Raw genomic sequence first — 25,127 nt, forward strand, 5'->3', positions numbered from 1 at the left:
ACTGTTATATCTTTCTATATTTATCTTAGCATCAAATTCTGTGTTATTTCTAATCGCATACATGTATAGTCCCTCTACTTCAATGTTCCCATTTAGCACATCTTTAGAAACTGTCAAGACCGAATGTCAAATGGGCTATAATGTGTGACAAACATCGAAGAGCCATGGCAACATGTTGGAAGCAATGACAACTTCTAGGATGGCAGGTGCGCGGAAATGAGAGTTACCGTTCTTGAATTTGCGTCATGGCGAAGATGTCGCTGAATCCAGAGGCGAACGACCTGTAGCAAGAAAGTAGACGTTTATATATCCATGTCCACACATTTCCTAATCACTCAAGTGTCACTTTGATCGTTGAGGTAAGATAAATCCAGGAATGGAGATTAATTCTCACGATTTGTCTGCTGATGGGGGTAAACACAGTGACAAAATCAACCCTCAACGCGTGGAAGGAAAATATTTGATCTGTAAACGAAATGTGTGGGCTGAAAAGTTTCCTGTTTGATGTTGACGCTGATATAGCATGTGTATATCATTTGAATGGTTCACCTAGCCGTAACGCTTGAATTACTTACACGCAGTTGCTATTAACATAGTCAGAATTTATAATATATAAATAACAACATTGCAGTAGGCCAAAAGATCTGTCAATATAATCTGTCACTGTCAGTCGCATATTATCTACCTTTAGCATGTTTAGTTAACACAGGGCGATGGATTTCTTGGGTACGTTGACATGTTAATAACGTTATGACCTTCCTTCTGTATATCCAGTATATATACTATTTATGATTATGCATAGTATACACATCCTGTTACAACGTGTCTGTATGTAGACATCAGGACAGGCCTACTGCCATGATTGCAAGGCACTCGGGAACAGTCTGTTCCTGTTGGTTGTGGTTGTAAGATAGTGCACATTTACAGCACTGCGTAACTCCAGTTAGTATATGATACACCAAGAAGGATTATGTCATGGTTGAACCAAGCACTGAATATACCAGTATGTTTGTATTTTTTTTGTAGTCCTGTTTGTGGTAGCACATGTTCTATGTGTGCAATATGTGTTCATGTTTACCTATAATAGAACATATTCTACCTTTAATGTTTCAGCTATACTCATTTTAATTCAAACATCCAGTTACCTTACTCCAATGTACAATTCACAAGAAAAGCACCATGTGACTAGACAAGGATGATCTTTAGTTCATTAATTCAGTCCTATGTACGATAGTTCGTCCTTAAGGTGGCCTCAATAATCGATTATTGTGATTATGAGATGCATATATGAGTAAGGTTTTAAAATAACGTTTTGTCCTCTAGCAACGGCTGCATCAACTACTGATTTCTCCCCTTTACTTTTGTAAACCATGATCATGATGATGTTTACGTAACTGAGCTGTCGCTACTTGTCGCAGATATGGGTCAGTGTTCCCGCTGGCTTTTGAAACTGCCAGTCCCAGTGGACTGACAATTATAAAAATTACCAGTAGCACCCAATTTTTGTCGGTCCCAACTTTGAACAAATAGAAATCTTATAAAAATTACCTGGGTTTAATTCTTTCAACATCAATTTCAATGCAGTGTTCTTTCATCATGTTCATGGCTGACAAATTCAGTGATGTCATTTCTGAAGTAACTTATGTAGATCTACACACCATTCACACAAAGTTCAATCACAATTTTCTCTTTCTTTTCTGAATATTTCACTTTGATTCAAGACTAAGTCACTACAAATAGATATTTAAGCTTGAAGTAAAGCGAAATATTATTTCCTTGCACGAAAAATAGACAACGGAAAACCCTGATAACAGAGAAGCTGACTTTGTTTGAAAAATATACTTTTTGGACTATTGATGCTGTTTTGTTCAACAACAAAGATTTACGAGATACCTTATTTGCTGGTCCACGGGGACTTGCAGTCAAAAGAATTACTGGTCCAGGCATAATTTTACCGGTAAAAAACTGGTAATTACGGGTAAACAGGAACCTGATAAAAGTTGTTTTTTTTCATCATTTTCAGGAATAGATTATAAAATATCCCAGTCAGCCCCCAGAATATCAAATGTTCTGCTCCTAAAAAAACCCGGGTCGTATGTTGGTTGGGTAGAAGTAGACTGTAATAATTAGAGGTCTTAGGTCTTGGTTGATGAAATACAGGATGTAAATGTACTGATGTGGCTACTCCCTGTGTAAACAAGAATCACTAAGTCCTTATTACTGATACCAGCTGGCATTCAGTTGTGTCTGCTTCAGGAAGTACAATGTATCCACTGAACCTGAATAAAGCCATTCCCTATTCCAAGATGTCCAAAGACAGTTAATATGGTAAACCTTGAATCTCATAATTTCAACCTGATGGGACCAAGGATGAATAACAGATATCTGCACATAGGATGCATCTTCCTGAATCAAGGGAGTTTACTGACTCTAAAAGTCCAGTTTCCACCATTGCCGAACTAGGCTGGGATTCCGTAGTTACATTTTGGCTGGACTAACAAGGCTATGAATAGTCAAATCCAATTGCAGAACGAACAAGACATCTGGTTTGTAAACAACATGGATTTCAACATGCAGATTTCGGTCGACTGCAGGATTTGCGTCCGTCAACAGGGTGTTGGCAGATATTTTCCAAATCTTTTCATGTTTTTAATCAAGGTGCTCACGTCATTTGATGCACTTTGCGAGAAAAACCCCATTTTATTACAATATAGATCTTGTTAATCAGATCGTTTTGACTGGGTGCCGCCATTTTGTTAGAAGCAAATGCAAGTGATATGAAAAATGGAATCTGACTGGTCAGCGCGAGGTAAATAGAAATGACATAACTTGTAATAGCCACTGGTCACAGGTGGCGCTACGATCAAGCCCAGAAATTCCAGCCTAGTTCTGCAAGCATGGAAACTGGACTTATATAGTCAGTTAACTCTCGCCTCGGGAAGATGATAGCATGTGACAAACAGAATTTCATTTTCACCATATTAAGTTTGAATTGACCTGAAGATTGATGTTTTTTGGCCATATGACCTTTTCTGTTTTGGAAAGATACAAACATAGAATGCCCATTTATCACGAAGACGGATCTAACGCTGTTGTGGCTTTATCATATTTCAGCACATGTGCTTTTACCATTGTCAACATGGTCAAGCTGGTGAAAAGTTGCACAGAAAAGCATATGCTAGTTGTTGTAGTCAGTGCTGTCTTTATTTTGTTGGTAGGTGATTTCAAAAATGAAATGTGAAGTTTAACCCCCTGGATGCCACACTGGAACCCTCACTTTGAACTACATCACCCACACAAATACACTTCAAAGTTTTAAATAAGGTGGGAAATTTCCTGTTCTGTGATATCACCCACTGGCATTTTAGGCAAAGCAAAAGTACTGAAAATGACCTCTGAAAATTAGGTACATCGTAAATGTCGCCATTTTTTACACATTGCTAAATCACCACTCACGGCGTTGTTTACAGCATGTTTTGAAATCTAAATTTCGGATATATACTCGGAGAAATGAATTTCAAAAATAGCATATTAGTAGTCATGGGTATCTGTCTTGTATGAAATCACCAATGATCATTCCAAAATGTCTCCGATAACACTAGAATTGTTTCGAATGTGTTAGAAAATACACGAACACCGATGAGAACTTTCCGCCATATTGGCTAGTGTTTACAAAATCACGTTTCAGGTACACAGGTTATGAGGCGCCTGTAACATCACGTATATTTCAAACTTAGCTGCAAAACATACATACTTGAATTACTCATACATTTTAGAATCAAATGATCAATGGTCTTTGTCACCAATACAAAGTGCCTAGATGAAATCAAGCAAAATAAATTAGGTGTGAAAACGAACGCTGTGCTTGAAAAACTGCACTTTGTGTGAAATGTAAACAAAGCAAAATTCAGATTTTACACAGTGTAGCATTTTCTCCTATTTTGAGCTATCAATTTGTCTATTCGTTAAAGATATTGGTTCAACATTTTCATATTAAGCATGGAAAGAGAATCGTAGGAAGAATTAGGGAATTTAAAATAGATACATTGCAATGATTTGATATTTTCAACAGAAATTGTCAAAGTTACTGTCCTGTGTGACGCCATGACTGACGCAAAATCATGCACAACGACAACGGTATTTATTGGAATTTCTGACTATATCCGTTGGTTTCAATGAAACATATAACAGAAAACAGTACATAGATTGTCAGAATGTTTCTGATTACTTACATGTCATATTCATGTATATATGATCCCTGAATCAACGAAAGTCCCCTCGTAAAATCCAGCCTACTGATGACGGTGAACACGCCATTTTGTGAAAGTCGAACATTGTTGTACATATTTGGTAATTTCTTTGAGGTGAAGGTCCTTGAATGAGAGTGCACCAATCATTGTATCATGCTGTTTGCAGTTTCAGTTATGATGTAGATTTTGCATATCTTTTATACATTATTTTCACACAATTAATTTCACTTTGGATATTTGTCAATGTTCCAAATGATATCATACGTAAATATAGGCCACAACGTGTATGAACGAACCTTTGATAATCTCCTGTTCGTTTGACCATTGTTTACATAAGAATTGATGGGTTTATAGTGTCGAATACCATATTTCTTTCCTTTGGTTTGTTTTGTTGTTTCCTTTGGACAAGTGTTACAAGATGAAATTTGTGTAAATGTAACTGCAGCATGTATGCATTTCTTGGGATGTGTAATAGTCAATATTATAAGTTCATATACCCAATGTCCATGAATAGCCGTTTCATTTTATTTTAAAACTGAAACTGAATATATTACTTTAACAAAATGGATAATATTTTTCGTTAAAATATATGCACACATTTCTGAATTGAATTGTTTTTATGTCGTTTGATAACAATGATGCAACATTGGTCAGATTACACTTACACAATCAGGATAATGTTCGAATCTAAGGCCTTAGTTAGATAGGGCCATCCAACATCTCTATTACCTCTTTTTTATGAAGTATCATTTCATAATTTCTTATGTTTTTTTTTTATAACTAAACGTATACAGTTTCAATATCGACATTTGTTTTTGGAATAGTTTGGTTTCTCGTGAACAAAACACCACGGAAATATATTGTCCTTACCCACAGCCAATTCTCACCAAGTGACCTGAGTTACAATAAACTAGTGCCAATCATAGCAGAGTTATGCCCCCTTTTCTTTGGACGTGTGTAACCCCTCTGTCGCCGTTTGACCTCATAGAGAAAAATCAGTTTTCATCATTTACGGCATGCTATTTTTGGCATTGAATGTATGTCGTTATACATACGGATATAACTCCATTTGATATGTAGTTATGTCGTTCAGATAACAGGCAGTATTTTGTTCGCTCGCAGTTTCTGTAAAGCTTCTAAATAAAAAACAACAACGTCGCACAGTACTTTTATCGGTGAACGATAAAAAACGGAGAAATTTACTGTTTTCAACGCAGAATAAATTCTCAGACAACACTTAGAAATGTCTTTTTAAAAAACGGTTTAATATTTGCAGTTAAATTTACACCATCAAATAGGAAATTTAATATTCCCCACCTCTGCATAATTTTATAGCCAGAGGTAGATCCAGTGCCGTGTGAGCGCAATTCTTGCACAACCTTCACTTTTCCCGATCTTAGGAAAATGTGCGTCAGAAAAAAAACTGAGCATCCAGAGGGTTAACCCAGAAATCGGTTCATACAGAACTAAATTGTGACATCAGTAAATTTCCAAACAAAAATAACGAATAGTGAACTAATTATGTTGGAACACAGTTTTAGGTTTACAATCACAAAAGGCAATATGATGGGTCTCATAAGGGGCAGCAGCAATACGTATCAGGCTCTATAACAAATGTCCGTTCACTCACTGTAGTGTATTTTTACGACCTGCACCAGAGCTGGGAGGACCATGAAGAGAACGTGTTGTTTCAGTGATCAATTATTCATCACTGCCGCGCGGTACATGATGTCACTTCTGAAGCGGGGAACGTGACGTCATAGCGTGATGGCACGTGGACACAGGCATAATGCAAACAAACCTAACACAACCAGAGCTCCAGATAAGGGTTTCTATTTCAATTGGGTTATTACATTTTTCATTGGGTAACCAATATTTTTTCACTCATCAATTCATCACTCTATTGGTGTTTTCACAAAATTAGTGAACAGTTTAAGATTTTGAAAAAATGAAATAATGTTTTAGACGTATATAACTCTTCTAAATATATGGGCTTGATTGACTCGGAAAGTAAATTATCTCGTTATTGTGTTTTGGAAATTAGCTCCTTTGTACGCATGCTGAAAAAGCTTCATTGGATATTTAAGGGAGCTGTTTTTATACATTTGAGTTTTTCATTTAATGCATGTGTTTCTGTACACAAGTTATTTGAAAGTAATTGGGTTTTGAATATTTGGTTGGGTGGGAGAGGGGGGTGGGGTGGGGGGAGGAGAGTGTAAATACGCTGCTTATCTGTAGCTCTGGCAACACTGACAAATGTCCAGAATTTCACTGTGGAATGTCTTGAATGAGACACATGCTCAGCTCTTGAATCTGGAAACAATGTTGGAAGCTGGCAGGAAGATGGGTGTCCCATCCTCAGTTGGCAAGAAGATAAGACACAAGTCAGGTTGTGGAAGGCCTCAAATTGTTCTTGTCTTCTCTTACCTAGGTTACCGGGGGTGGTCGGGTAGCCTAGTGGTTAAAGCGTTCGCTCGTCACGCTGAAGACCTGGGTTTGATTCCCGACCTGTGTACAATGTGTGAAGCCCATTTCTGGTGTCCCTCGCTGTGATATTGCTGGAATAGTGCTAAAAGCGGCGTAAAACCAAACTCACTCATTCACTCTTACCTAGGTTCAGCAAGCCTTATGCGATGTAGTCTGTCCTGAGTGTTTACAACGCTAAGGGAGGTAACTCTAGTCTACTAGCTGCTGAGGCATACTATTAACAATCCGGCCACTACCATACTGGATTTTGTTCGCGTGGTGCCACTGACCATCGCTACCTACAACAATATCTACTGCCACATAGCAATTACTTCTACAGTTTCTAAAATACCAGGGGCGGTCGGGTAGCCAAGTGGTTAAAGCGTTCGCTCGTCATGCCGAAGACCCCGGGTTCGAATCCCGACATAGGTACAATGTGTGAAGCCCATTTCTGGTGTCCCCTGTTGTGATATTGCTGGAATATCGCTAAAAGTGGCGTAAAACCATACTCACTCACTCACTCACTCACTCACTCACTTACTCACTCACTCTAAAATACCTTTAGCAGATAGCAGGGATAGGCAGCCAATTCTAGCTCTATGAAATACTATACTTTCAGAGGTAAAAGAATTGATGAGAGTAAGAATGATAGTGGTCTTTCATTTGTGTTCATTTGGGAGGAAAGCCTGAAGTGATGCAAGTCTCAGACGTTTACCGCTTTGGTGAAACCCACGAGCATGGGTATGGTGCTGACAAACCTAGAAACATAATCGGGCAAATAGGTTTTCGAATCCGCAATCACAGGTTTCTGGCGTGCCTAAGGGATAAAATTCTGCACGGCGAATTTCGGAACCTTAGATAACTGGGCCACCCGTGTGCCCATAAATATAGGGTTGTATATGAAAGTAGTATGACTGTAGTAGGAGCACATGCATGTTCCCAGGAAATAAGATGAACACAGGATGTGCCCAGGGTCATAATGATAATGCTTGTCACATCAGTATTTTCATGAGATTTGTAATTAATATGTTCCATTGTTCCTCCTTTGTTTCCGGCGCAGGTCACAACACTGAGGACAGGCAAGATGTATGAGACACCTATCAGCCTGCAGAATTGCTGCGTCGATTTTATCTGTGATAATCTGACAGCTTTGTGTGATGTCCAGACCAGTCTTGATACGAATCAGACAAAGTACTCATTCAAGGATGCAGATGCCTATTTCCATAGCAACTTGTCTGAGCAGCTGATGGCTTCACTATGTGACAAGGGACGCCTGAATGACGAAACTCTGGCTCTGTTTGACCCGAATGTCACAACGTTGAGGCGCGTTAGCATCAAAGATGCACAAGTGACTACAAAAGGTTTACGAGTGTTCAAATCACATCGAATCTCAGAACTGGAGATAACTGGTCTAAAAAGTGTAACTGTGAATGACATCTTCAGCTGCTTGGGTGAATGGACACTTTCAAATCTACGGGTACTTAATGTCAGCAACTCGACCTTTCTCAACAGTGCAAAGTTTTGTGTTGTTGTTTCATTATCAAAACTGAGAAATCTTCAAAGTTTAAACGTGAGTCATACAGAGTTCAATAAGCACGGACTTGAGATTATAGCAGAGGATTTGCCTGGTCTTGAGAGTATCGACATCTCGGGGACGGCAATTAATGACGTCTCCCCACTCCGGAAGTGCAAGGACCGCCTTAAGTCACTGTCTATGTACAATCTACAGGTAAGAACTGTTCACATTAGGAATGCCTTCAAGTTTATTTCAGGAAGTGATTCATGATAAGTGTGCATAAGTATAGGGGTCGGCTGTCAATGTCTTGCCCTTTGTATCCAGGTCTTTGTGTGGGCTCCAGGGAAACAAACCCTATGTTGTTATTTATATTATATACTCACTGCCAAAAGAAATGCAAAGCATAGAAACATAGAGAAGGATGTACGTTAAGAAGAGATGTTTCCAATGTGTACCAATTAACAACAAAGCTAGAAGTGTAAAAAGTCAAGTGTTACCACAGAGTATCTTATCATGATATGCTGCACATGATTTCCAACTTAACACACTAATCCTGCACGAGAAAAATGTTGCATCGCGTGTCATGGATCTATGACGTCACATGTGATGGGTTCATGAGTGTCGGTTTACACGATTGTTTGTGCATCAACTCAATCTAATATCTCGTGAATATGAGTAATTCTTCATATATTAACCAACATGTATGGTGTTCACGTTTCTTTTGTTGGTGAGTGTATGTTTTTCTTTATTTCGGATACTTGCTCACATGTCAGATTAAAAATGCTTACCATGTTGACGATCAAACCTATTTTTTGTTATTTGGATCATGGATGTGTGAGGCCCTGGTTTACTTTTCATTCTATATTTGAAGAACTGTCTAGCTTTAAACATGTGAAATCTTAATAGAAATTATAATAACCTTTATGAAGATATTGTTTAATGATGTGGGAGGATCTGGCCTGATGTTCAAGTTTTATAATGACTCTGATACATGTGACTTGTGGTTGCCAGGTGACGAACACGGAGGACCTGGTGACAGTGTTGTGTGAGCTCACTCAGCTCATGCATCTGGACATCTCCAGCGACAGCTCCCAGTCTTTCATCAGTATTTATCCGCCCAAGTTTCAGATTACCTCCCTTCTTGAGAGAACCTTGTGTCACCCCAATTTGACGTCGCTTGACATCTCCGGGAGGGATGATGTTGGTGAAGACCTACTCAAGTAAGAAACCATGACAGCTGTTGAAACCTTCCTATTCAGGCTTCAGAATTATAGGGCCCCTTTTGCTCATTAATGATGTTCAACTTAACTTACTTGCCCACCGATCCATCCTTCAACCCCTTTTGCTCTTATATAGGTACAGCCTGCCTTCCAGAAACTTCTCAAATGATCAAGACTGTCATGTTTGTCAACAACCAAGGGATGTAACTCTAATCACACTTCATGTTCCAACCTGGCCTTGACAGCACTTGACATTTTATGAGCTTTCAGTCGTTTGTTGCCACTGATAATCATTACAAATAAACTTAAAACAATCACTACTGTCATGTAGATTGTAACCATGGTAACATGTTTTTGTCTGCAGGAAGTACTTGAGTCATCACCAACGACTTCGTTTCCTTGGCCTGGCTCTCATCAAGGCCTGTCAATACTCCATGTTCATCGACGAATGCCCCGAATATCGAGATGACATTGTGGTGTGTGATCAACTCACTTTCTTCAGGAATTTATGTAGGATTCCAAACTAAGTACCCCAGGCGGGCAAATTGGGAAAAATCATTATTTTGTTCAAATTGGGATTTTGTTTAAGGTTCTTATGTTACTAAATACTGAAGAAGTTTAATATTGCATTCACTGTAGCAATGTAAAACTCAGCATTGAAGCCTCCTCGTCTTTATTGGTCCTGTTGTCAGTGAAATACAAGTCACCTCTACAATGCCATGGCATAAGTTATAGCTATATTAACATGTATGGGGGAATTATAAATTCCAATTTGGGAATTCTTACTGACATTTGCTGCAGTTTGGGGCTGGTTATCGGCATCTGAGCAGGTCTAGATACATGCCTGATTTCAGCAGATGCTTCCTTGTGGTTTCGGGAAATTATAAACCAACTAGTTGTGATGTGTGATGTAGGTCATTAAAGAATATACATATATAATTGTTTATTTGGCATGTAAATAATATAGATATTTAAAGATGTAACATTAATCATTGTTGATAGAAAATGTAATTGAAATGATTTCATTTCCTAAAATGCACAATGGAGGACACAGTGGAAACCAAATTAGATGGTAATGTTAACTGTGAGATGTTGTGATGGTGTTGCTAATGAGTGTCTTTACACACCTGATACAGGTGACAGGCGAGGCTAACGAGAAGCAGATCGTGGAGGCCCTGCGGAGGTACTCTGTGCGAGCCGTCTATGTACAGAGAGCCCTGTTCAAACTCTTCAGTTTCTCCCAGACCTGGCTTGAACCACGGAAAGACATAATCAAAGTACGTCCCCTCTCCTTGTATACAATGATGATGTATGAGGCCATATTTAGTTTATCGACATCGATATGCATAAGCATCCAAAGGATCTAGATTTTGTTTCTTTCTTCCAAAGTGAAATTTTATGAACTGAGGGAGAAAATATTATAAGCAAATTTCTTTTAGGATTTCAAACTAAGTGACAACTTTGTCATCCATCAACTTCTAAGAAATGCCTTGATTTCCTTGTGATATTGACATCTTTTAATCAGGTGCAAGGGAAAAAGGGGGTGTCACCATGGATATGTAAGGGTGTGTCATCAGGGATATGTAAGGGGGTGTCATCAGGGATATATAAGGGTATGTCATCAGGGATATGTAAGGGGGTGTCATCAGGGATATATAAGGTTGTGTCATCAGGGATATGTAAGGTTGTGTCATCAGGGATATATAAGGTTGTGTCATCAGGGATATATAAGGGTATGTCATCAGGGATATGTAAGGCTGTGTCATCAGGGATATATAAGGGTATGTCATCAGGGATATATAAGGGTATGTCATCAGGGATATATAAGGGTGTGTTATCAGGAATATATAAGGTTGTGTCATCAGGGATATGTAAGGGGGTGTCATCAGGGATATGTAAGGCTGTGTCATCAGGGATATATAAGGGTATGTCATCAGGAATATATAAGGGTATGTCATCAGGGATATATAAGGGGGTGTTATCAGGAATATATAAGGTTGTGTCATCAGGCATATGTAAGGGGGTGTCATCAGGGATATATACGGTTGTGTCATCAGGGATACGTAAGGTTGTGTCATCAGGGATATATAAGGGTATGTCATCAGGGATATATAAGGGTATGTCATCAGGGATATATAAGGGTGTGTTATCAGGAATATATAAGGTTGTGTCATCAGGGATATGTAAGGGGGTGTCATCAGGGATATGTAAGGCTGTGTCATCAGGGATATATAAGGGTATGTCATCAGGGATATATAAGGGTATGTCATCAGGGATATATAAGGGTGTGTTATCAGGAATATATAAGGTTGTGTCATCAGGGATATGTAAGGGGGTGTCATCAGGGATATATACGGTTGTGTCATCAGGGATACGTAAGGTTGTGTCATCAGGGATATATAAGGTTGTGTCATCAGGGATATATAAGGGTGTTTCATCAGGGATATATAAGGTTGTGTCATCAGGGATATATAAGGGTGTGTCATCAGGGATATATACGGTTGTGTCATCAGGGATATATAAGGTTGTGTCATCAGGGATATATACGGTTGTGTCATCAGGGATATATAAGGTTGTGTCATCAGGGATATATAAGGGTGTGTCATCAGGGATATATAAGGGTATGTCATCAGGGATATATAAGGTTGTGTCATCAGGGATATATAAGGGTATGTCAACAGGGATATGTAAGGTTGTGTCATCAGGGATATGTAAGGTTGTGTCATCAGGGATATATAAGGGTATGTCATCAGGGATATATAAGGTTGTGTCATCAGGGATATGTAAGAGGGTGTCATCAGGGATATATAAGGGTGTGTCATCAGGGATATATAAGGGTGTTTCATCAGGGATAGAAATGGGTGTATCAAGGATATTAAAGGGTGGGCCATCAGGGATATATAAGGGTGTGTCAGGGATAAGGGTGTGTCAGGGATATATAGGGGTGTCATCAGGCATGTGTAAGAGTGTGTCAGGAATGAGGGTGTGTCAGGGATACGGGTGTGTCAGGGATATATACGGGTGTGCCATCAGGGATATATAAGGGTGTGTCATCAGGGATATATAAGGGTGTGTCATCAGGGATATATAAGGGTGTTTCATCACGGATAGAAATGGGTGTATCAAGGTATATAGGGGTGTGTCAGGGATAAGGATGTGTCAGGGATAAGGATTTGTCAGGGATATATAGGGGTGTCATCAGGCATGTGTAAGGGTGTGTCAGGGATATATAGGGGTGTGCCATCAGGGATATATAAGGGTGTGTCATCAGGGATATATAAGGGTGTGTCATCAGGGATAGATAAGGGTATATCAAGGATATTAAAGGGTGGGCCATCAGGGATATATTAGGGATATTAAAGGGTGGGCCATCAGGGATATATAAGGGTATGTCAGGATAAGGGTGTGTCAGGGATAAGAATGTGTCAGGGATAAGGATGTGTCAGGGATAAGGATTTGTCAGGGATATATAGGGGTGTCATCAGGCATGTGTAAGGGTGTGTCAGGGATATATAGGGGTGTGCCATCAGGGATATATAAGGGTGTGTCATCAGGGATATATAAGGGTGTGTCATCAGGGATATATAAGGGTGTGTCATCAGGGATATATAAGGGTGTGTCATCAGGGATATATAAGGGTGTTTCATCAGGGATAGATAAGGGTATATCAAGGATATTAAAGGGTGGGCCATCAGGGATATATTAGGGTGTGTCAGGGATAAGGGTGTGTCAGGGATTTATAGGGGTGTCGTCAGGAATGTGTAAGGGTGTGTCAGGGATAAGGGTGTGTCAGGGATAAGGATGTGTCAGGGATAAGGATGTGTCAGGGATAAGGATTTGTCAGGGATATATAGGGGTGTCATCAGGCATGTGTAAGGGTATGTCAGGGATAAGGGTGTGTCAGGGATAAGGATGTGTCAGGGATAAGGATTTGTCAGGGATATATAGGGGTGTCATCAGGCATGTGTAAGGGTGTGTCAGGGATAAGGGTGTGTCAGGGATATACAGGGGTGTCATCAGGCATTTGTAAGGGTGTGTCAGGGATAAGGATGTGTCAGGGATATATAGGGGTGTCATCAGGCATGTGTAAGGGTGTGTCAGGGATAAGGGTGTGTCAGGGATATATAGGGGTGTCATCAGGCATGTGTAAGGGTGTGTCAGGGATAAGGGTGTGTCAGGGATAAGGATGTGTCAGGGATATATAGGGGTGTGCCATCTAGGAGTTTTAACTTAGCGCATGTATTACAACATGTACCAGTCTGAAAAGTTGTTTCAGACTTTGGGGATGATATATCCTGTGACATTGTCTGTGTTATTGTCATGCCAGGTTGTGCTGCCGTCGATGAAGAGCCACCCGAAACAGCTCGGTGTCCAGATGGCCGCCACAGCGTGTCTGTACAACCTCACCAAGTCGGAACTCGGCTCCAAGCTCCATCCTGGCTGCCTCAAGTGTGTGGTCGATCTCACGCTTACGGCCATGGAGAACTTCCCTAATCATCAACAGGTGGGAAAACCCATTGCATTGTTGTGTCGCCATCACAGGGCCATCATATCATGAGCTCTGCTAGATGGGGTTCCTGGTTGGAGTTGGTCCTCAGCAACGTACACGGCCACTTAATGGATGGGGTTGGGAGGATGGCTGACTGGGTTGATTAGCTTCTCACCATACCCTCACAACATCGAGCACTGCTGATAACATGTATTACTGTATTTGTTTGGTTCAGATTATTTTGATGTTGATTATTACTAGGGTGCTGTCATAAAGCGGCAATATTGCTGAGTGATTCATCAGACAAACGTAGGATCAAGTCCATGTATTTATTGCTGCCCTTCCCTTACCTTGTTTCTATATATTGTATTGACTCTGAGACTTTAGCTGAACTCGTTGACCTTGTTGATGTTTTTGTCTTCAGCTTCAGAAGAATGCCCTCCTGACCCTTTGCAGCGATCGCATCCTTCAAGACGTGGTGAGTACAGTGTTGCCGTGACAATGTACCATCACTGCCATTTGTACCGTCAATTCCATCGGTAGTATCGTTAGCATCCGTGTCACCAGTATCATCAGTATCATCAGTACTAGGGGTGAAACAACACGTCGTGCGTCAAAATGATTTATTCTGTATCGATACAAGACGATTCACTTGCTAAAAACCAGGAATTTTTGTAAGTCAAATATCACAAAATGTTTTGTAATTAGCGTTGCACTACTAAAAGTAGCAGCTGTGAACATGTGTCTATATCTAGCTTTTTCCTTTAGAACATGCTCCGAAATACTTATAGTCAATAAGTTTCCACGCAATTTGACGTAAATATGTGTATCACGATATGTATCATGTCGTATTGTTACCTATGTATCATGATTCGTATCGTATCATGATCTTGCTGTATCGATTCATCCTTAATCAGCCCCATCAGTATCGTCAGTACAATGTGTACCATCCATTGCATCAGTGATATCAGTGCCACTATTAGTATCGTCTGTTGCAGTAATGGTACTCAGTTGTTGATTTAGTGCTCACTATCATCATGCCACCAAAAAACACTATTACGTCCTCTTGTTCAGAACTTTGACCGATTCCGATGTGCCCGGCTCGTCATGGAGTGCTTGTGTTCATTTGAAGACCCATCCATGAACCGGATGTCGGTGGCAATCTGCTCTATACTGGCAGCCAAGGTAAGGATGAGTATGTTCTTCCTACAGGGAGATCCTGGTAGAGTCCATTATATCCCCGCAGGCACCGCCCTTTTTGTACACCAGGGGACATGCTGGACAAGCAGAGCAATACAATACTTTGGGCCGATACTGCTAGTCTGTATGTGATATGGGAAGGGCGTTCTTGGTGTGATATGTGAATTGTCCTTCATCGATGTCTCTCTCAGACAGTGGGTTGTGTACCATTTTAAACACTTTGAATATTTGGTAACATCAGCCATGAAACCTTTGAAACTAGTTTTCCATAATGATGACAAGTCTGCCATTTTTGTGACTCCACCAGTGGGCCTAAGGAGTTCGCTCAACGCACGCGACGTGTTCCATACCAGCAAACAGATGTTTGTGACAGCAATTATATTATAAAAAGATCAAAATTCATTCTTTATTTGAAAACTTAGACTGTGGCATTGGCTTTGGTGGAATTGGCACAATCTAAGAGAAATTGTCATATGATGATACTGTCCCTATTTGGCGTTACTTTTAGACATTGAGGAATTCCCCTTAAGTATTTCTGTATGTCTCTGCTCTATTGACAACATAATCATGTGACATACTGACGTTCATCGGGAAATGAACAACAGTCAGCTTGGTAGTGTTTACCTCATCTTCCCAAGGCAAGGGAGTTAACTTACTATAAAATAAGGCTGGAATTTCTGGGATTGATCGTAGCGCCACCAGTGGCTCCTTTCCATGTCCCTCCTAATGACCAATCAGATTCCACCTCTCATATCACTTGCATTTGCTTCAAACCAAATGGCAGCGCCCAGTGAAGATGATAGGATCGATAATCAAGATCTAACTTGTAACACTTCGAAAAGTGCATCAAATCATGTCAGCACATTGATAAAAAACATGAAACAATTTGTATAGTATCTGTTGACGCTTAGTTGATGGTATACAATCGACTGACGTCTGCACGGCAGTTAATGAACCAGATGTTGATTTCGTTTCGCAAATTTGATTGGACTATGCATAGACTCATTAGTCCAGCCAAAATATAACTCCATAATTCCTGCCTAGTTCAGCAAGGGTGGAAACTGGACTTTTGTAGTCGATGTGTTCACCTAGGCGAGATCGCTGTCAATATTGAAGAATAACCCCATACAGGTTCCGAGATTGTGCGTATTCATGGAAGGATATAATTAGAGTTGACAGAAGCTTGTCTAATTCAGGTCCCAAGAACACATTTCCATAGTTGTCTATTGGCTGATGTTGTTTCTTCAACTGTCAGATATCAACAGAGCAGACATCTGTCCTGGGTGCCAAATCGCGCTACATGAAAAAGTTGTTGTCGCTGGTGAAGCAACGGATGGAGTCAGTGCAGATCGACATCACCCTCAAGTTCACTCTCAGCGCTCTTTGGAACCTCACAGGTCAGTCACAGGATTGTTGCTGAATCCGCATAAAGGCAGCCATTTTCTCACTTACTCCACATGAAAGTTCTTATCAAGATTGAAATATTATATTGATTGAGTCTTATCAAATATTTTATTAGCAGTTTGTTTGATATATGATATGTTCTGTAGTCTGTGGATGCAGCTTATTTGATATAGAATATATTGTGTCGTCAGACATGTCATGTGACATGGTGTATATTCCCAGATGAGTCTGCACCCACCTGTCACGTGTTCCTCAATGAGAGCGGTCTGGAGTTGTTCATGAAGATGCTGCAGGTGATGCACTTATCTCCCACTTTATCCGGAGCAGAGGGGTAGCCTTGTGGGTTGAGTGTTTGGTCATACAGAAAACCCGGTTTGATTCCCCTCATGGAGACCCATGTCTTCATGATATTGCTGCACAACTTCTTAATGTGGTCAATTCTTTTGACACAGTCGTCTAAAAGTTCTGCTATACACTGTGCATGTGTTGCTTTCTTAGGCATTATAGAATCCTTTGGTCCTTGGTTTCAGTCCTGTGTCAACCTGAATATGTGTCTAGGTTTGTCAGCACCATGGGTTTCACCAAAGTTGAACTCGCTTCATTTGGACCATTCCTCTCACATCAAGCTGACATGCTGTGATAGAACTGAAATACTGTTCCAAACGGCGTTCAAGTCATTCTCTCGTCGTTTTGACAAATTGACAATCTCCACCATGGATACATTACATTTGTCTCTCTGACTGTGATGCTGCTACTGCTGCTTCAGACGCTGAATGACACGCTTGACCTGGAGAACGAGAGCAGGGTCCAAGTGGAGACTAAAATACTGGGGCTGCTGGTGAGTGAGGGATTTGTCACACTGGGGTCAGTGAGTGAGGGACTTGTCACACTGGGGTCAGTGAGTGAGGGATTTGTCACACCAGGGTCAGTGAAGGGGAGACTTGTCACACCGGGGTCAGTGAAGGGGAGACTTGTCACATCGGGGTCAGGGAGGGGGAGACTTGTCACACCGGGGTCAGTGAAGGGGAGACTTGTCACACCGGAGTCAGGGAGGGGGAGACTTGTCACACCGGAGTCAGGGAGGGGAAGACTTGTCACACCGGGGTAAGTGAAGGAGAGACTTGTCACACCGGAGTCAGGGAGGGGGAGACTTGTCACACCGGGGTCAGAGAAGGGGAAACTTGTCACACCGGAGTCAGGGAGGGGGAGACTTGTCACACCGGAGTCAGGGAGGGGGAGACTTGTCACACCGGGGTCAGGGAGGGGAAGACTTGTCACACCGGGGTCAGAGAAGGGGAAACTTGTCACACCGGAGTCAGGGAGGGGGAGACTTGTCACACCGGGGTCAGGGAGGGGAAGACTTGTCACACCGGAGTCAGGGAGGGGAAGACTTGTCACACCGGGGTAAGTGAAGGAGAGACTTGTCACACCGGAGTCAGGGAGGGGGAGACTTGTCACACCGGGGTCAGAGAAGGGGAAACTTGTCACACCGGAGTCAGGGAGGGGGAGACTTGTCACACCGGAGTCAGGGAGGGGGAGACTTGTCACAGTGGGGTCAGAGAAGGGGAAACTTGTCACACCGGAGTCAGGGAGGGGGAGACTTGTCACACCGGAGTCAGGGAGGGGGAGACTTGTCACACCGGAGTCAGGGAGGGAAAGACTTGTCACACCGGGGTAAGTGAAGGAGAGACTTGTCATACCGGAGTCAGGGAGGGGGAGACTTGTCACACCGGGGTCAGGGAGGGGGAGACTTGTCACACCGGGGTCAGAGAAGGGGAAACTTGTCACACCGGAGTCAGGGAGGGGGAGACTTGTCACACCGGAGTCAGGGAGGGGGAGACTTGTCACACCGGGGTCAGAGAAGGGGAAACTTGTCACACCGGAGTCAGGGAGGGGGAGACTTGTCACACCGGAGTCATGGAGGGGGAGACTTGTCACACCGGAGTCAGGGAGGGGGAGACTTGTCACACCGGAGTCAGGGAGGGGAAGACTTGTCACACCGGGGTAAGTGAAGGAGAGACTTGTCACACCGGAGTCATGGAGGGGGAGACTTGTCACACTGGGGTCAGGGAGGGGAGATGTGTCACACTGGGGTCAGGGAGGGGGAGACTTGTCACACCGGGGTCAGGGAGGGGAGATGTGTCACACTGGGGTCAGAGAAGGGGAGACTTGTCACACCGGGGTCAGGGAGGGGGAGACTTGTCACATTGGGGTCAGGGAGGGGAGATGTGTCACACCGGAGTCAGGGAGGGGGAGACTTGTCACACTGGGGTCAGAGAAGGGGAGGCTTGTCACACTGGGGTCGAGGGAGGGGGTGACACCGAGGTCGGGGGGGGGGGGGGGGGGGGGGGGACTTGTCACACTGGAGTCAAGGAGGGGAAATTTGTCACACTGGGGTCAGGGAGGGGAGATTTGTCACACTGGGGATAGGGAAGGGGTGATCAGTGATACTGGGGTCAGGGAGGGGAGATTTGTCACACTGGGGATAGGGAGGGGGTGATCATTGATACTGGGGTCAGGGAGGGGGAGGTCTTGGCACTGGCAGCTTCCGTGTATTCTTTGAGGATGGGGAAGGTCATGGCACCTGCTTCTCTTAAAGGAGGGGCGCTGGTGTGCTCTTGAAGGAGGGGGCACAGAGTGTGTACCATACTGTGAGTGTTATCAGCTGAGTGTTATTGTGCTTCAGAACAACATTGCCGAGGTGAAGAACCTGCGACAGTCCCTGATGAGAGAGGACTTCATCATGCTGGTCAAGTAAGTAATAGTTTGTTGTCTACAATGCCAACCTTGCATAAAAGTAACAGGGACATCCATTGGTCAAAGGTGGTGAAATGCTGTGCAGAGTTACATCCCTTAGCCATGCTAGGATCTGCTGATCATTTGAATCCCAGATTGTTGGTGTGTCAACACCATGCTCTTCTCAACCCAACTCATCCACTCTCGCCACATTGCTGAGCCTAATTTCAGTTGGTTATTATGATTTGATTTTATGTTTGCTTTATCATGTTTATTTATCAGATCTTAGCAGTTTGTATTCTGAAGATCAAAGGTAGACTATGTGATATTTCCATGAGTAATTGTGTGGTTCCTTGTTGTTCCAGACGGTTGCTGCATACCGAGTTTATTGATGTGAGTTACTTTGCGGCGGGGATCGTAGCTCACCTGGCTAGTGATGGGGAGGAGTCCTGGCTGCTGGCAGGCACCCCCCGTGAGGATATCCTGGAGGACCTGGTATGTCTGACCCCCAGATTAAACGAGATGGACATTTCAAAAGAGTAGCATGTTAAGAGTTCCTTAAATGTAGTAGTTAACAATCTGCTCCCGCATTGTGCTTAGTTCCCTTACTTCTTTCAATCAGTATGTAGTAAGTCATAATGAACTCAAAGGGACCACTTATTTTAGTTTGTTATAACCGTAGTTTGTATAACTGTAGTTTGTTATTATCGTAGTTTATTATAACTGTAGTTTGTTATAACCGTAGTTCGTTATAACTGTAGTTTGCTGTAACCGTAGTTCGTTATAACCATTATACAGCATATATACAGCAAATGCCAGGCCAAAGAAACAGTATGTTATATCCGTCATATAGCTGGAATATTGCTATGTGCGGCGTTAAACAAACAAACAAACAATATTATTGGGGTTAGTCAATGTCACACTTGAAATAATACTTTTACACAATAATTTGAATGAAACAGCCGTGAAGAAATTATTAAAGACCGCCTTCTTACAGTTGGAATATGGCCAAATGCGGCGTTAAACAGCAAACAAACTACGTTGTTCAGCCAGTGGTGTGTTTGTGTTTCAGGCTGCGGTTGTTCGGAGATGGCAGCAGCCGCAGAGTGAAATGGTGGCCTACAGGTCAGTGACTGTTACACCACAGTGGCGTTGTTTATAAACGTGATGCAGAAAGAATGCATAATAAGTCTGTGTTCTATTTGATAGTTGTGAAAACAAACCTCAATCCATGGCATTCATTGCTCTTTCTGTGTGTAAGGGAAATTCTACACAGGCCATAGGCTAAACAGTCTCTACATGTCACAAGATGATGCAGTGCAATACTGACAGAAACCAGTCTGTGTTATGAACTTAGGGGTCTACTTTGTACCACCTGTCATACTGGTAAAATCAAGATCCAGGGGCTGTGAGAATTTTTGTTGTTGTAATGGAATCAAGTTGATATGCATCTTCAATAGTTTTATGATTTTTGTATTTGACGATGTTGTTTTTCTTTAAGGTCATTTAACCCTTTCTTCCCACTGCTGGACTGTCATGATGCCCCCTCAGTGCAGCTCTGGGCCGTATGGGCCATCAACCATGTCTGTACCAAGAATGGTAAGTCTGCTCTGGGCCGTATGGGCCATCAATCATGTCTGTACCAAGAATGGTAAGTCAGCTTTGTGTGTATGGGCCATCAACCATGTCTGTACCAAGAATGGTAAGTCAGCTTTGGGTGTATGGGCCATCAACCATGTCTGTACCAAGAATGGTAAGTCAGCTTTGTGTGTATGGGCCATCAACCATGTCTGTACCAAGAATGGTAAGTCTGCTCTGGGCCGTATGGGCCATCAATCATGTCTGTACCAAGAATGGTAAGTCAGCTCTGGGCCGTATGGGCCATCAACCATGTCTGTACCAAGAATGGTAAGTCAGCTGTGGGTCGTATGGGCCATCAATCATGTCTGTACCAAGAATGGTAAGTCAGCTTTGGGTGTATGGGCCATCAACCATGTCTGTACCAAGAATGGTAAGTCAGCTTTGGGTGTATGGGCCATCAACCATGTCTGTACCAAGAATGGTAAGTCTGCTCTGGGCCGTATGGGCCATCAATCATGTCTGTACCAAGAATGGTAAGTCTGCTCTGGGCCGTATGGGCCATCAATCATGTCTGTACCAAGAATGGTAAGTCAGCTTTGTGTGTATGGGCCATCAATCATGTCTGTACCAAGAATGGTAAGTCAGCTTTGGGTGTATGGGCCATCAATCATGTCTGTACCAAGAATGGTAAGTCAGCTTTGTGTGTATGGGCCATCAATCATGTCTGTACCAAGAATGGTAAGTCAGCTTTGGGTGTATGGGCCATCAACCATGTCTGTATCAAGAATGGTAAGTCAGCTTTGTGTGTATGGGCCATCAATCATGTCTGTACCAAGAATGGTAAGTCAGCTTTGGGTGTATGGGCCATCCACCATGTCTGTATCAAGAATGGTAAGTCAGCTTTGGGTGTATGGGCCATCAATCATGTCTGTACCAAGAATGGTAAGTCAGCTTTGGGTGTATGGGCCATCAACCATGTCTGTATCAAGAATGGTAAGTCAGCTTTGGGTGTATGGGCCATCAATCATGTCTGTACCAAGAATGGTAAGTCAGCTTTGGGTGTATGGGCCATCAACCATGTCTGTATCAAGAATGGTAAGTCAGCTTTGGGTGTATGGGCCATCAATCATGTCTGTATCAAGAATGGTAAGTCAGCTTTGGGTGTATGGGCCATCAATCATGTCTGTACCAAGAATGGTAAGTCAGCTGTGGGCCGTATGGGCCATCAATCATGTCTGTACCAAGAATGGTAAGTCAGCTCTGGGCCGTATGGGCCATCAACCATATTTGTACCAAGAATGGTAAGTCTGCTCTGGGCCGTATGGGCCATCAACCATGTCTGTACCAAGAATGGTAAGTCAGCTTTGGCCGTATGGGCCATCAACCATGTTTGTACCAAGAATGGTAAGTCAGCTTTGGGTGTATGGGCCATCAACCATGTCTGTACCAAGAATGGTAAGTCTGCTCTGGGCGGTATGGGCCATCAACCATGTCTGTACCAAGAATGGTAAGTCTGCTCTGGGCGGTATGGGCCATCAACCATGTCTGTACCAAGAATGGTAAGTCTGCTCTGGGCCGTATGGGCCATCAACCATGTCTGTACCAAGAATGGTAAGTCAGCTCTGGGCCGTATGGGCCATCAACCATGTCTGTACCAAGAATGGTAAGTCTGCTCTGGGCCGTATGGGCCATCAACCATGTCTGTACCAAGAATGGTAAGTCTGCTCTGGGCCGTATGGGCCATCAACCATGTCTGTACCAAGAATGGTAAGTCTGCTCTGGGCCGTATGGGCCATCAACCATGTCTGTACCAAGAATGGTAAGTCAGCTTTGTGTGTATGGGCCATCAATCATGTCAGTACCAAGAATGGTAAGTCAGCTTTGTGTGTATGGGCCATCAATCATGTCTGTACCAAGAATGGTAAGTCAGCTCTGGGCCGTATGGGCCATCAACCATGTCTGTACCAAGAATGGTAAGTCAGCTTTGGGTGTATGGGCCATCAATCATGTCTGTACCAAGAATGGTAAGTCAGCTTTGGCCGTATGGGCCATCAACCATGTCTGTACCAAGAATGGTAAGTCAGCTCTGGGCTGTATGGGCCATCAATCATGTCTGTACCAAGAATGGTAAGTCAGCTCTGGGCTGTATGGGCCATCAATCATGTCTGTACCAAGAATGGTAAGTCAGCTCTGGGCCGTATGGGCCATCAATCATGTTTGTACCAAGAATGGTAAGTCAGCTCTGGCGGTATGGGCCATCTTCGTGTCTGTACCATAAATTATAAGTCAGCTTTTGGTGTATGGGCCATCAACCATGTTTGTATCAAGAATGGTAAGTCAGCTTTGGGTGTATGGGCCATCAACCATGTCTGTACCAAGAATGGTAAGTCAGCTTTGGGCGTATGAGTCATCAACCATGTCTGTACCAAGAATGGTAAGTCAGCTTCGGTTGTATGGGTCATCAACCATGTCTGTAACAAGAATGGTAAGTCAGGTCTGGGGTGTATGGGCCATCAACCATGTCTGTACCAAGAATTGTGTGGTTCTTGTTGTCAATGTTGTATTCATATGTATGTGTATAAAATGACTAAAATGCATATTAGGTGTGAGACAAACCTTATGGTAACCCAAGAAAGATGAGCCAGTTGGTTCCTGCAACAAATTTTGAAATCTTGCTCTCAACTTCTTGAGGCAATTGCATCAACTGACTATAAAAGTCCAGTTTTCACCCTTGCCAAACTAGGCTGGAATTTCCAGACTCGATTGTAGCTCCATCAAATCTCATCACTCACTCACTCACTCACCGTGTGACACTTATATAATGTGTTTTCAGGCAAGCGGTACTGCCCCCTGTTGAAGGAAGAAGGAGGCGTGGAGAAGATTCACCAGCTGGTGGTTGCCAGCACGGATCTCAATGTAGTTGGTATATCGAAAACAATCCTCAGCCTGCTGCAAGAACACGTGAAAAGTGTGTAGACCGTGCCTTCACCCTGATTCATGGACAGACAGGACCTCCTCTGGGATGGGCTCTGCTAGGTTAGGCGAGGAATTTCAGTGCAATCAACAGAGTGAGGTGTTCAGGGATTTGAATTGACATGAACATGCTGACCAATTGTTAGAAATTCTACAGGGGCAAATGTGCCAGACACAGAAAGTTGTTGTAAAAGTTGGTATTTGTATTTTGGGTGTATCGGTATAAATCTACTCATTGTCAGCAGGTTGTCATGGTCTGGTTGGGGATTGCACCAGCATGCCTGGACGACATGTCACTGCAAGTGGAAAAACTTTCATGTAGCTGCTTCTACATGGGTTACAAATCAGTGCCAAGTTGTATTAGAAATTGTCGACAGGTATTATGACCTGGAAGAGTTTTGAAGATGGCAGTCATTCAAGATGGCTGAGATGCGTCGTGGACGGCACTACATCGATTCCTGTCTGTGGAAGATACTGCTGCTGTGTGACCTGCGTCCTGGTGATGGAAACAAGCCACTACAATGTGTAGTTAAACTGGCACGTGACACTGATGTGATTTATGGACTTCTGTAGTTTGTATTCCAACTGACATAATCAACCCTGTACATGAACTTGACATAGTTATATGCAGTACTCTATTTATTGTTTCCTGGCTGTAAGATTTTCAACCGTAAGATATGTGGAGCTGTCACTATTTTATTATTGAACATAACTCTGAGATGTACACTGGTGCCCAGTCTTGCAGAAAGGGAGACAACTGTATTAGACTGTTTGACCAACGCCGACATTTCTTTAGTGCTGTGAAGACTTGGACTTTCTTTCACTGCTTTTCGTGGTTGTTTTGTTGTTACATGTTAGATATTATTAATTATCTATTTCAGTTACTATGGTTACACACAACTTGTCAGGTTAATGAAAGTTGATCAAAGTTTTGTAGAGTGTGTTTTCTATGCATATATTGAAAATAATTTAAGTTTCTCAATTTGAGAAAATCCAGAGTTTCTTCACATTGACGATTTCATGATGGAACTAGGAAGAACCCCGAGATGATGATAGTACACATCTTCATGGGAAATAGTTCTATTACGAGCACTAAGTTACGGTGCTATCAGTGATGATAGTACACATCTTCATGGGAAATAGTTCTATTACGAGCACTAAGTTACGGTACTATCAGTGATGATAGTACACATCTTCATGGGAAATAGTTCTATTACGAGCACTAAGTTACGGTACTATCAGTGATGATAGTACCCATCTTCATGGGAAATAGTTCTATTACGAGCACTAAG

General features: G+C 42.4%; 1 protein-coding gene across 1 annotated transcript; it reads left to right on the forward strand.

The window, feature by feature from the left end:
* The first annotated feature begins 253 nt into the window (after positions 1-253).
* LOC139480006 (protein zyg-11 homolog B-like) lies at positions 254-25,127 on the forward strand. The gene is made up of 16 exons (XM_071262975.1): positions 254-359; positions 7,777-8,445; positions 9,244-9,452; positions 9,817-9,928; positions 10,589-10,729; positions 13,780-13,956; positions 14,366-14,419; positions 15,016-15,126; positions 16,397-16,538; positions 16,768-16,838; positions 17,312-17,383; positions 19,232-19,299; positions 19,647-19,776; positions 20,354-20,406; positions 20,783-20,880; positions 23,696-25,127. The coding sequence occupies exons 2-16, from the start codon at positions 7,801-7,803 to the stop codon at positions 23,836-23,838; spliced, it is 2,226 nt and encodes a 741-aa protein (XP_071119076.1). The 5' UTR covers positions 254-359; positions 7,777-7,800; the 3' UTR covers positions 23,839-25,127.

The sequence above is a fragment of the Haliotis cracherodii genome, unplaced genomic scaffold (assembly GCF_022045235.1).
Source record: "Haliotis cracherodii isolate W230 unplaced genomic scaffold, xgHalCrac1.p SCAF_4, whole genome shotgun sequence".
NCBI lineage: Eukaryota > Metazoa > Mollusca > Gastropoda > Lepetellida > Haliotidae > Haliotis > Haliotis cracherodii.

Coding starts and splice junctions, on each gene's coding strand:
- LOC139480006 (XM_071262975.1), top strand. CDS start 7,801: ATGTATGAGACACCTATCAGCCTGCAGAATTGCTGCGTCGATTTTATC. Junction 13,957..14,365: donor ACTTCCCTAATCATCAACAG/GTGGGAAAACCC, acceptor TTTTGTCTTCAG/CTTCAGAAGAATGCCCTCCT. Junction 20,407..20,782: donor AGTGAAATGGTGGCCTACAG/GTCAGTGACTGT, acceptor TTTTTCTTTAAG/GTCATTTAACCCTTTCTTCC.